The 14,081-nt window shown below is 34.3% G+C and overlaps 4 protein-coding genes across 4 annotated transcripts; 3 read left to right on the forward strand and 1 right to left on the reverse strand.

Annotated features, from left to right (window-relative positions):
- Positions 1-404: 404 nt before the first annotated feature.
- On the reverse strand, positions 405-4,534 carry LOC112730609 (serine/threonine-protein phosphatase 7 long form homolog). Its single transcript, XM_025780678.1, has 4 exons — positions 4,466-4,534; positions 730-1,459; positions 537-624; positions 405-456 (listed from the first exon to the last, which is right to left on the reverse strand). Exons 1-4 carry the CDS (start codon positions 4,532-4,534, stop codon positions 405-407), a joined length of 939 nt encoding a protein of 312 aa, XP_025636463.1.
- A 1,126-nt stretch (positions 4,535-5,660) lies between these two features.
- On the forward strand, positions 5,661-8,349 carry LOC112730611 (probable aspartic proteinase GIP1). Its single transcript, XM_029291127.2, has 2 exons — positions 5,661-5,735; positions 7,312-8,349. The coding sequence occupies exons 1-2, from the start codon at positions 5,661-5,663 to the stop codon at positions 8,347-8,349; spliced, it is 1,113 nt and encodes a 370-aa protein (XP_029146960.1).
- Positions 8,350-9,402: 1,053 nt separating this feature from the next.
- On the forward strand, positions 9,403-10,782 carry LOC112730612 (probable aspartic proteinase GIP1). Its single transcript, XM_025780680.1, has one exon. The coding sequence runs from the start codon at positions 9,403-9,405 to the stop codon at positions 10,780-10,782; it is 1,380 nt and encodes a 459-aa protein (XP_025636465.1).
- Positions 10,783-12,099: 1,317 nt separating this feature from the next.
- Positions 12,100-13,134, forward strand: LOC112730613 (probable aspartic proteinase GIP1). Its single transcript, XM_025780681.2, has one exon. The coding sequence runs from the start codon at positions 12,100-12,102 to the stop codon at positions 13,132-13,134; it is 1,035 nt and encodes a 344-aa protein (XP_025636466.2).
- The last annotated feature ends 947 nt before the right edge of the window (positions 13,135-14,081 follow it).

A 14,081-nucleotide genomic window follows, 5' to 3' on the forward strand; every position in this document is an offset into this window, starting at 1 on the left:
TCTTACCAGACTCTGCCAGTTTGGCTGAAAGCAATGACTGCAAAGATGCCAAGGTCTCGTGTTCAAATAAAGACGCTCCCTGTTTACCGTGAGAGTGAGGAGGTTCAAGGTGTAAGAGTTCTTCATCGCGTTTTTTGGAGCTTCTATCCGTGTATAGTAGCATTCCGACACTGCAAGCCACTGGTGCAGGTTGATGGCACACACCTGTACGGTAAATATAAAGGTGCGCTTCTAGTCATGATGCTGGGCACCGCTCAAACGCCTGCAATGAGCACTACCGATCTGAAATGCCGGGTCTGGTGAAAGCTGCTGCAACCCGAATTGTCGACGAACTCGATCTGTTGGGTGCCATTCTATACATTCGAACGACACTAATGGCGACTTCGTGGAGCACATAAACAAATTTACGCCGAGTTCGATCGGAACATCCACGTCGATATACGGCCGCCATGTAAACTGCACACCAGTAAGCACGAGACCTATTAGTAACATTATTTTTCTTAACAAAGACGCATACCTAAATGGTTAAAACTCACATCATTGACTCCCATGTCATCGAGTCCTCGTCTAAACTGCGCCGTAGACCTCCGTGTATATCTTGTATGCCGGCGCCAATGACTCCACCTACGCACAAGTAGGATGACCTCAACAACAACAACAACAACAACAACAACAAGGATGATAATAATAATAATAATAATAATAATAATAATAATAACAGTAAAGTACAATACCGTCGCGCAAGTGGAACACCAATATCGAGAAGCTGATTGCGCGGTATAGGGGCCATGAACGGCATACGCTCCCACGCCCAAACAAAAAGCAAAATCAGTGGCCCATCCATCTCTTTACAGTTGTACCGCGATGCACGACACAACGATCTGTATAGATGTGCCAGACTAGCTGCCCCCCAACTGTATTGTGAGATCTGATGAAAATCACGAAGTAGAGGCAAAAACTTCGAGTTCAAAGACGTGGTGGACTTATCTGGAAACACCACTGTACCAAGCACACAGAAAATGTGAGCCCTGACATACCGCTCAATAGACTCCTGCGTGTCACACGGTTCACTGTCTCGACACCGCCGGACCCAATGGAGATTTACCTTGCCCAACACGTGATCGTCCGGACCCGGTTGCCGACCAAAACAAGCGAGGCAGTTATCCACCAAAAACTGGTAACTGCTATCCGATCTACCCGTGACGGGTTCTCCGTTAACATGGAGGCCAAGTATATGTATCACGTCTTCCAGCGTCACCGTCACTTCACCCACTGGAAGGTGGAACGTATGAGTTTCTGGCCTCCATCGTTCCACCAAGGCACTTAAGAGTGCAGAATGACCTCTCATTTCACCAATTCGTGAAACGTGTTGAAACCCAGTTAATGCTAGTGCCTCTGCAGCTCTCTCATTAAAGATATCTGGCGGATCAAGTTTTCTAGGCAACAAATTTCTGATCGCCTGCCAAAAAAAGATAATATTCATTGAAATTAACAACAACTAACATAATAATAATAATAATAATAATAATAATAATAATAATAATAATAATAATAATAATAATAATAATAATCCGGTTATTACTACTACTACTACTATATTGATAACAATAATAACCATCATCATAATAATAATAATAACTACTACTATTATTATAATTATTACTACTACTACTACTAATAATAATAATAATAATAATAATAATAATAATAATAATAATAATGCAACTACCAATAATAATAATAATAATAATAATAATAATAATAATAATAATAATAATAATAATAATAATCCGATTATTACTACTACTACTATATTGATAACAATAATAATCATCATCATAATAATAATAATAATAACTACTACTATTATTATAATTATTACTACTACTACTGCTAATAATAATAATAATAATAATAATAATAATAATAATAATAATAATAATGCAACTACCAGTAGTAGTAATAATAATAATAATAATAATAATAATAATAATAATAATAATAATAATAATAATAATAATAATGCAACTAACTAACAGTAATAATATTAATAATACCAATAATAATAATAATAATAATAATAATAATAATAATAATAATAATAATAATGTTACTAACTAACAGTAATAATAATAACAATAACACTTTTCAAATAAAAAAAATAAATTAAAAATAAATATATTCATTCATCATAAAATTAAAAGAAAAAATATTACCCATTGAGGATGATCCAAATACTCAATAATGTGTTATTCAGGTAACGTAAAATTACGAACCATTTTTTTTTCATATACTTAAACCCAGCCTACTATTTCTTCTTCTTCCTCCCACAGTCAACACTGCCATGCTCCTCCACCGCAGCTTCAACTATCTTTGTTACACTCTCCCTCTCTTCATCTGCGTTTGTAACTTTGGCTTTTTAAAGCCCTCTCCAAACCCATTTATTGGACACGCGTCGAACATGCAATAAGGGTCAGTGACAATCGCAACTTGCGATTGTGGAGTGTGGCTTGACCAAACCCTTCTGCATGCATTGGTTTCATTTGTGTCTTGGAATAAAACGCAACTTGCGTTTTTCAGTGTGCAGCAGACACGTCCCATCCATGCATTGGCTTCAACTTTGTTCATCAATAAAACGCAACTTGCGTTTTTCAGAAGCTGTTTTTGGCAGATCCACATTCCAGGATAACACACCATCTTACAATAACCTTGCATAACACCATTTTTAGTTCCATTCATAAATTATTTTCTGCAAGATGGAGTAACTAGTGAAAATAAAGGTACTAGTCAAACAAAAAATTAATCCGTAGTAATTTCCAGCATTGCCATCAACAACGAAAAGCATCAAAATCAATCCACTCTTTGTAACTCCTAATCGACTTGTTGATAACTTCTGTTACACCTGTTTCTTGATCTCTGAATATTCTGTCCTTTTCAACCACGTATTCCAAACGATAGCAAAGAAACTAATCAACCACCTATTACGTTCGCCTTTCCTCACAGGAAATCCTGTTCAACTCTCAAAGTGTTACTGAATTATTCCTGAAATATACCATAATTTTCTATAAGGGGATAAACAAGCACACTACACTTGCCAAGTAAACTCACAATTAAAAAAAGTGATAATTATTTTAAGTATCTTTTTAATATAGAATACAAATATTATCATTTTGATCAATAATGCCCAAACTATTCAATCTCTCTTTAGTATTGATTCTGCCAACTAATACAAACTAGGTGAATAACTCCTTTTTTGACAAAAATTATAGACCGTTACATATATACTTAGCAAAGCACACCTTACACCATATACACCTTATGATGTTTAATTGTATTCCTTTTTTTCCCATATGAACTGAGGGCTGTTCCAAATTCATTCTATTTATTGTTGCTTTTTAATCCAAAATCAGGTGCATCACGGTGACATTTATTATGAAATGCTAAAAAAGATTTATTCATGCTTGGTACTTTTATATGAGATGAACATGAAAATCAATAATTTAACTTCACATAAATTAGGAAGATACATCAGCAATCCTCTTTCTGTATATAAGATACCTCATATTATTCTATCAAAACCCTAAAAATCTCTCTTGCAACATAGTTCCTATAAAAGCTATATTCTCCAATAATGCATTGCTCTAATTCTGCTTCCAAGGTAACAACATTTTCACCACTTATTATGAATTTCTCCTAGTTCTCAACAAATTACCCAAGCTTCTAAGTTTAATTTATTTTTCTATTTTTGTAGAGTTAAAACTGCACCATGTGTCAAAAGGAGGCACAAAATTTGCTATCAACCACAGATGGTAATGTGGTCATTTAATTTATCCACTTCTTTACTTATCTGATTAAAAAATTCCTTATGCTAATTTTCATATTAATTAACATTCACATGATTTCCTAGGTGAATACATCATATATGCAGATAGAGGAAGAAATTGGAGTTCACCAAAACTAGGAGTGGGAGAATGACTTTCAACGAGGAAAAGAAAGATGGGCCTCTCCAAACTTGGTCCAACAAAAAAGCCCAAACCAACAAAATAATAACCCAAATCATGTTGGGCAATGTTGTTGCAAAAAAGGATCAAATGCAAACACTAGCTAGCCCAAATACTTGTGGTGATTCCTTAAATGTTCCAAAGACATACACTAGCCCAATTTATGTAGGGCATGGTCCTTACCCAAATGAGTCAAATGCAAGGAATGGCACAAGTGCTTGTGGTGCTTCCCAAAATGCATCAAAGGAAGATGCTAACTCAACTAATTTATGGTATAGTCCCTGCTCAAATAGAATTCAGATAGTTGCACAAGTGTTACTAATAGTGCTCCCCAAGATGGACCAAAGTCAACTATTATTGACTATAATAGTGATGATGCTTGTAGTACTATTTTCCTTCAATAGACTTGTCCTTCAACTCAAGGGGAGGGTACTTCTAATGCTGACTATAACCATCATAATTACCTCATAGATCCATATGGTTATGGCAACCATCACACTCCACACATGGTAACGGGGGTAAAGCCGCCACATTCACAGCCATTGCCACCACCACAACCAACCCGACACGGCGGTCAGAATTCAATAGTTGCATAATAATGTGAGCACCAAGATGTAACCTAAAATTAAACTCATTTGTTTTTTATATTTTGATAATATTCTTTTAAAGTAACATTTAAAAAAATATTATTTTAATTTTAACAATACTTTTTAAAATATCATAATCACTATAATTACTGTAACATAATTATCTTAGAAGGACGCTAACTAAAGCTGATGAGAGAGAACGCTCCTCAAAATAAAATACGATGCCTTGTACACTTGACAAAGCAAGAGGATATGATTATCATATGGAACCATGGCTGAAATGAAAAGAATGGCGATTTCAAATAATCTAGTTAGAAAGAATAATATACAAAATAAATTAGAACATTGCACTACTAGACAAGTGAATCCCTCACACTTGATTTGTTTAGAAGAATCGACAATATTATCACATGTTGAAATTTGAATAAGATAATCCTTGCACATTTATTAGAAGCAGCATATCATGAGATCCAATAAATACTATATGATATGATTTAAGAGAAATAGATTCGATAGATCATGGCATGCTGTTATTCCATAGGATCCATACGCTATATTATATTCCACCGCTACATCGATCAATGTATTATATCAATTATTATAGATGCAATTAGTGGATTACACAAATTAATAAATTAAAATTTTCTATTTTCTTTGAAAACCCTAATAATTTTACAGTTTTATATTTCTAACGTGATACACACTGGAATATGTGATCATCATTATCATAATATAAAATCGATCCTTGCTCATCTATATAAATTAAATTAATCTATTGTAATTATATCCCACTTAGTTTTGTCTCCATTGATAATAGTTCCAAAAATGCCACATTCTCTTTCACCATGGAGCTTCACCTTCTTCTTACTCTTCTTTACTTTCTTCTTTCTTCCCATTCCAACCCTACAAACAACTCTAATCTCACCAGTTTCAAAGGACAAATCCACCAACCTCTTCACTCTTTCTGTGTACCTCAAAACCCCACTTCGCCCCACGAAACTCTTCCTTGACCTCGCTTTCTTGTTCCCATGGACACTTTGTGATGCTAACTACAACTCCTCCTCTTTTCGCTATGTCGATTGCGATCGCACCTTTTGTTTTTACCTCGGCTTCGGTGGAGCTTCTTGCAGCAACTGCACCGAAGCCGGTCTCTCCGACCCTAACTGCATTCCAGAAAATCCCATATGCGGTGCATATCCCGAAAACTTAGGGTGTGTTTAGCAAACACGTTGGAGATGACAGAAGCCCGTTTGAGCTTCTTGAAAGTTTCGCTTTGATGTTTGGCAATTTCTTTCTTTTTAAACGCAGAATTGATTCTGCCTCTAAACCCACGTTTAGGAGAAGCTAAAATTTGTAGCTTCTGCGTTTTACGTTTCACGTTTCACGTTTAGGAGAAACTAAAATATTTCTTTTTTACCAACCCTACCCTTCATTTTCTTCTATAAGAATGATACCAGATACCAGTAACTATTATCTTCACAGTCATTCTTTATAGTTCTTCCTACTTCTTCATAGTATTTTCGTTCCATTTTTTTTCATCAAAATCGTTCAGATTTATTTCAATCACTAACAAATTGAATATTTTAATTTTTTATTATTTTTAGTACTCATTTTCATATTTTAATTTTTATGTTTTTTATTGTATTTTTTATTTATATTTTTTATTATATTTTTATTTATATGATAAATATTTTTATATTATTTGTGTAAGTCTTCTGAATTCTCATGTTATGTTTTTATATGGGTTTTTTTTATCATTTACTATATTATTTTTTTATATGTATATTTTTTATGAAATATTTTTTTTAATTTTTGGTTGGCTTTGTTTATATGATTTTTTATTTATTTTATTGTATTTCTTTTATTCATACGACAAATGTTGTTGACTTTTTTTTATTTTTATAATGTTCTGATTTTTCAGGTATTTTATTAATTTTTATGATATTTTTATTATGTTTTTTATATGAATTCTTTTTTTTATCCTTTACTGTATTGTATTTATGTTGTGTATGAAATTTTTTTATTTTTATTTGATTTTATTCATGTGAATTTTATTTACGATTTATGGTATTTTTTTTGTTCATATCATATATGTTGTTGGTTTTATGGAATTTTTATTATTTTTTATCTGTATAATTTTTTTTCTATTCTTTGATGTACTCTATTTTTGTTTTGTATTAATTTTTTTTATTTTTTATTCTGATTTTGTAAAATTTGTAATTGTAATTATTATATACTACGTTTATTATCAAAATTTTGACTAATATAAATTATGATCTTATAAAAAAAAAGACAAAATAAATAAATAATTAATTATAAGCAACAATAGAGTCATAAATAATAATAATTTATAGTCTAAAATAATACTAAATTAAAGAGTACTGATGATACTAAAAAAATTATAGAATATTTTCTTTTTGTGTGACATTATAAAATTTATAGTACTCTCCTTTATATTTTTATTTTTTATTGTATTTATTTTATTTATATGATAAATATTTTTTATATTATTTTTTATAGTATTCTGATTTTGCAGGTATATAAAATTGATGTCTCTTTTAGTAATTTTTCATTTAAAAGTGATTTTGAGTAGTATAATCCAAACAACATTTATTTTACTATAATCAATTTTGATATAAAAATTACCAAACATAAATCACGTTAACCTAAACCAACTTATTATCAAAATCAATTTTACAAAATCAATTTTATGCAAACTCCAGTTTGCAAACTGTAATCCAAACATACACTTAGTCGTTAGAGACTATGATTTTGATGCCACGCTTATTGACACGCTGGCACTTCCTAATGCTGACGTGTCAACTAAAACCCACCTTATTTCTCTTCCAAATTACACGTTTTCTTGTGCACACTCTTCTCTTCTTAAAGGCTTACCAAAAGAAGTAACCGGTTTAGCTTCATTGAGCCGTTACAATCTCTCTCTTCCGAATCAAATTAGTTCGACTCTCTCGGTTCCTAACACTTTTGCGGTTTGTTTTCCTGGTTCATCTAAATCAACCGGAGTTGCTTTCTTTGGATCCAAAGGACCCTACTACGCTTTTTTCCAAAATTCCAAAATTGACCTTTCGAAATCACTTATTTACACTCCACTCATTGTGAATCCAGACGGCATTGGCGATACTGTGATTTCTTATTCCGATGACCCACCTTCCTATGAGTATTTCGTTAACCTAACTTCCATTAGAATCAACGGTCAAAATGTCCCCATCAATGTTTCTCTATTGAATATTGATCATGAAAACTTTTTGGGTATTGGTGGCACCAAGTTTAGTAGTAACACTCCGTACACTCTTTTAGAAAGTTCTATCTACAAAGCATTTACGAAATTGTTCATAAAAGAGGCAAGTTCGTCTAGGTTTAACCTCACGAGAACTAGTTCAGTAAAACCTTTTAGCGTGTGCTATGCCGCGAGATTGGTCAAAGTGACAAGTATAGGTCCGGATGTGCCGACCGTTGAGCTTGAGTTGGGAGGGAAGAAGGGTGTGGTGTGGAGGATTGTGGGTGCAAACTCAATGGTGAGGGTTAAGAATAAGAAAAATAATTTGGATTTGTGGTGTTTGGGTTTTGTTGATAATGGAGTGAATAAGAAGACATCCATTGTGATTGGTGCCAAGCAACTTGAAGAGAACCTTATGCAGTTTGATATTGAATCTAACAAATTAGGGTTCACCTCTTTGCTTACGTCTCACTCACTCAAATGTAGTCATTTTAATGTCACTGATTTTGCAAAAAATAATTAGAAGTTTAGAACAAGCAACGAAGTTGATGTCCTAATAATGTTGATGTCCTTTTGCTTTGTATGTTCAATAAGCTAATCACTCGAGTGCTTAGTTATTTAGTTAAGTTCTTGTATAGTAGTAGTAGTAGTACTACTACTGTATTATATTGTTTTCATAATGCTTGTAATAATCCTAATGTCTTGGAATTGAAGCAACTCTTGTTTTATTTTAGTTCGGGCATTATTGAATATATTTTGAAGTGTGTTTATTAGTCACAATTGTTAAATGACTAAATGTTGTTGATTGACAAAAATAATTTCCTCATGCGGTAGAACGTAATTAAGCCGTATGTCAATAATGAATAATTTAGTTATTAAAGCTAGGAATTCTATGATGCCCTATCATTGAAGCTAATTAGTGGTCGATGCACAGACAAGGACACGAGAGATATTTACAATAACTGAACTAAATAAGAAAAAAAAGTTGACAAGTTATAAACCTATAATGACCATATTAAGTTGTCAAATCACAATCCGTGATAATTAAGAATGCAGTATATACATTTCGTTTTCATATCAAATCCACAACAACAACAATATATAAAATAATCTTCAAATTGCTCTAGACAAAGTGAATCCCTATTAGTAATTGTTGACTACATACATACAATGTTTAGAACATGGCAGTGATGGCACCCGAATAAATTATGAAATATTGCACATTAAAAAAGCTATTCGACAATTCATCATCAACAGATCCAAGAACCAAAGCAGAATGGTGGTCAACCTTTACATGCTCACATATCATATATAATTAATTAATTTATAAAAAGAAACAAGATGCTATATTATTGATGTGCAACTGTTACATATAATATATTAATTGATATTATATTATTAGTATATGAGCGAAATAAGGCACGTGAAAGCGTGTTTTTCCATAATGCATGGTTTTGTTCCCAAGTAGGCAGAAACTATAGTATATATATATATAAGTTATAGTAACAAAAATGAGTATCATCTATTTCACTCAATTTTTCTTTTTTGGGTTATTCCACCACACTACCTTCCCAAAATGTGTTCTCTACATTCTCTATTGAGGTTCAGCTACTTCCTCATATTCTTCACACTCCTTTCTTCCAATCCAACCTTGCAAACAACTCTAATCTCCCCAGTTTCAAAGGACAAACACACAAACCTCTTCACTCTCTCTGTGTACCTCAAAACCCCACTTCGCCCTACAAAGCTCTTCCTTGACCTCTCCTTCCTATTTCCATGGACAGTTTGCAATGCCTCCACCTACAACTCCTCCTCCTACCGCTACATCGATTGCGGCACCGATTTCTGCGAAACCCTTGGCTTCGGCGGCCACGCATGCGGTAATTGCATCGATACAAGCTTGCCGGATAAAAACTGCATACCAGTAGACAACCACATGGTATGCGGTTCTTTTCCGGAAAACCCAGTAACAAGAGACTCGTACGCAAATGATGTATTAATTGACACGCTGGCACTTCCTAAAGCTGACGTGTCAACTCAAACTCAACTCTTTTCTCTCTCTAACTATACCTTCTCTTGCGCTCCCTCGAGTATAGTCAAAGGTTTACCAAAAGGTGTTACCGGCTTAGCATCATTAGGCCGGTCCAAACTCTCGATTCAGGCCCAAATAACTGCGGCTTTTTCTACACCAAATTCTCTCGCGATTTGCTTTCCCGGTTCATCCAAAAATACCGGGGTTGCTTTTTTTGGATCGCGTGGGCCATACTATGCATTTTCTCATTCCCAAAAAATTGATATCGCAAAATTCCTTCTTTACACTCCCCTCATTGAGAATCCGGTCAGTTTAGGAGATACGGAAATTAACTACGAAACCCCATCTAATCAGTATTTCATTGGTTTGACTTCAATCAGAGTCAACGGAAAGCAAGTCCCGATCAATAGCTCTCTACTAACTATCAACAAAGAAAACGGTTTTGGTGGAACCAAGATTAGTAGTGATGTTCCATATGGTGTTCTAGAATCTTCCATTTACAAGGCCTTCACGAAGTTGTTTGTAAAGGAAGCAAGCTCTTCTAGATTTAACCTCACAACAATATCTACTATTGTAAAGCCGTTTAGTGTATGCTACTCTGCGGAAAGGGTCATGGTAGCAAACGGTGGTCCTCTGGTGCCTACCGTTGATCTTGTATTGCATAGGGATGATGTGGTTTGGAAGATTGGTGGGTCAAATTCAATGGTGAGAGTTACGGATAAGAAGAAAAAATTGGATGTGTGGTGTTTGGGTTTTGTGGATGGTGGAGTGAATAATAAAACTTCGATTGTGATTGGAGGGAAGCAACTTGAAGAGAATTTTGTGCAGTTTGATCTTGAGTCTAATAGATTTGGATTTAGCTCTTCACTTGCGTCTCGTTCTCTTTCATGTGCTGACTTTAAGGTCGTTGACTTTGCCAATTAGTAATGTGTTACTATGTAATTTTTTTTTCCAAAGCAATATTCTAATGTTGTCGTGGTTTTGTTTTTGTTTAGAAAGAAGAGATGTGTTATTTCGTTCACTCCTTTGGCTATGAGCAACTTGAGACCTTTGAAAATGTGTAAAGTCAATTATTAATTCTCCCACTGTATCTTTTTGGACTAGTAGTTTTAATCATCAATCTATTTTTTTAAGTCTATACAATCTAATAACATGTTTTACTTCATACTTCTAATATTATTGATTAAATGATTAATTATTGATCAAAAACAGTAAATTTTACTGACTTTTTCTAAGATTTTTCTTCACATTATTTAAAAGGTGATATTAATTAAAATTAAGATAATATTTTTAAATTTGATTATATTTTTAATTTTAGAAATAAAAAATATTATCAAATAATAATTAAAAAATATTATCTTAATTTTAACTACATTAAATTTTTATGAATTGTCGAAATTTTACTACTACAACTACTATAATGATATTCAGTTATTCACCATAAAGTACATCTTATTTTTTTACACATTTTCTTACTTGGTCTCTCCTAGTCCTAGACAGAATACACAAAATTTGACAAAATTAAAAGCTTGTCCATCGCGATACATTTATTCGTTTCGTGTAATTCACTAATTCTAGAACAATAATATATATATATATATAAATCAAATTACACTAGATAAGTGCATCCCCAAAAGTACCTGATTCGTTTAGAACATCACCACCCAAATTATAAATAAAAAATTGAAGACCAAGAATTAAGCCGTAATCCATCGACAGATCAAAGAATAATGAACAAGCCAAATTGGTCAACAATGACAGGCGCATGTTGAAATGAGCCACGTGAAATCCTATCTTTCATCAATTTCTATCTATATATCCACTTGCTTACCTTTTAGGTTCTCACTACTACTACAGTACTACTACCTTTCCAAAATGCATTCCCCACTTTCACTATTCTTGATAAGGTTCAGCTTCTTCTTCATTTTCTTCATCTTGCTTTTTTCAAATCAAACTCAACAAACAACCCTAATCTCACCGGTTTCAAAGGACAAACACACAAACCTCTTCACTCTCTCTGTCTACCTCAAAACCCCACTTCGCCCCACAAAGCTTTTTCTTGACCTCTCTTTCTTGTTTCCATGGTTAGATTGTGATGGCAACTACAACTCCTCCTCCTTCCGCCAAGTCCCCTGTGACGCTACTTTCTGCGACTCCCTCGGCTTCGGTGCACTCTCTTGTGCCAACTGCACCGACTTCACCCCATCACCTAATCCCAACTGCGTACACATCCCCACCGAAATGGTTTGCGGCGCATTCCCAGAAAATCCAATAACAAAAGATGTCAATTCACAAACTGTTCTTGTTGATACGTTAGCGCTCCCAAATGCCAACGTGTCATCACAAGAGCAACTTGTTTCTTTTTCTAATTATACTTTCTCTTGTGCACATACTACTCTTCTTAAACGCTTACCAAAAGGTGTCACCGGTTTAGCTTCGTTAGGTCGGTCCAAAGTCTCGATCCAAGCCCAAATTAGTTCGACTTTTTCCACTCCTAATTGCCTTGCAATTTGCTTTCCCGGTTTACCAAAATCAACCGGGGTCGCTTTCTTTGGTTCACGTGGACCATACTATGCTTTTCCTCGATCCGGTAAAATTGACCTTGCAAAATTTCTTATTTACACTCCACTTATTGAAAATCCAATCGGTTCAGGAGATACTGTGATTACCTACGTAAACAAACCATCCAATGAGTATTTCATTGGGTTGACTTCTATCAGAGTCAACGGTAACAAGCAAGTTCCAATCAATAGTTCTCTACTAACTATCAACAAGGAAAACGGTTTTGGTGGAACCAAGATTAGTAGTCATGTTCCATACACTCTTCTAGAGTCTTCTATTCACAAAGCCTTCACAGAATTGTTTGTAAAAGAAGCAAGTTCTTCTAGTTTCAACCTTACAATAATATCTAATCCGGTAAAACCATTTAGTGTGTGCTACTCTGCGGAAAGGGTCACGGTAACAAATGGTGGTCCAGTGGTGCCTACCGTTGATCTTGTATTGGATAGAGATGATGTTGTTTGGAAGATTGATGGGGCAAATTCAATGGTGAGGGTTGTGAACAAGAAAAAAGAGTTGGATTTGTGGTGTTTGGGTTTCGTTGACGGTGGAGTGAATAACAAAACTTCGATTGTGATTGGAGGGAAGCAACTTGAAGAGAATCTTGTGCAGTTCGATCTTGAATCAAACAGATTTGGATTTAGTTCTTCACTTGCATCTCGTTCTCTTTCATGTGCTGACTTTAAGATCGTTGACTTTGTCAATGCAAGCACATAGAGTAATGGTTTTGTGCAAATAATAATAAGACACCATAGTGATTAAAAGTAATCACATGATGGGTTTAGTCAATTATATAATTAAGTCATTTGTCAACTGTTTTTCCTTTCAATTTTATCAATAAGTCTTGGAATGAGAAAATGAATACACTTATATTGATCATTGAATAGAACGAATTAAGGAATATCATATATATGCGACTTGTGCAAATGTATAAACTCTAAATGAGCTAACATGAAAACTCTATATAAGGAGGATCTAGTAAAGCTTGGTGCACTTTTTTAAAATATTAAGTATCATATATGATTTATAAAACAATCGTGTTACGTATACATTAAAATCAACCATTAAAATTAGCTATTAGTATAAAATATATATTAAAAAATAAATATATATTAAAAATAGGGATAAGTATGATTTTAGTCCCCAACGTAGGGGCTGAAAATTTTTTTCGTCCGTCGCCCTTTTTTTTCGCTCCAAAATGGTCCTCAAAGTTTCAGTTTGTCTTAAAATGGTCCTTTTTACTAATTTTATTTTTTTTATTATCAAATTACTTTTTATTAAAAAATAATAAAATAAAATAAATATAAAATAAATATAAAATAAATAAAAAAAAGAAAGAAAGGGAGAGACAGAATCGGGGGAGGAAAGAAAGGGGGCGGGGGCGAGAGGGGGGGAGGGGAAGGGAAGAAGGGGGAAGGGAGAGAGCACCACCGCACTGCCGTCGCATCGCCGTCCTACCGCACCACCGATCCCGCCGATCCCGCCACTGCCCGCTTCTTCTTCTTCTTCTTCTTCCACACCGCAATAGCCGCTCCACGCCGCTCCTTTCTTCCTCAGCAAATACACAGCGCCGCCGAGACGGGGGAGGGGGAGAAAGAAAAGCGGGAGGGGGAGAAAGAGAAGCGGGAGGAGGGTGTTGTTTCGGGAAGAGGGGAAAGGGGAAA

Source organism: Arachis hypogaea, chromosome 12 (assembly GCF_003086295.3).
Source record: "Arachis hypogaea cultivar Tifrunner chromosome 12, arahy.Tifrunner.gnm2.J5K5, whole genome shotgun sequence".
Classification (NCBI taxonomy): Eukaryota; Viridiplantae; Streptophyta; class Magnoliopsida; order Fabales; family Fabaceae; genus Arachis; species Arachis hypogaea.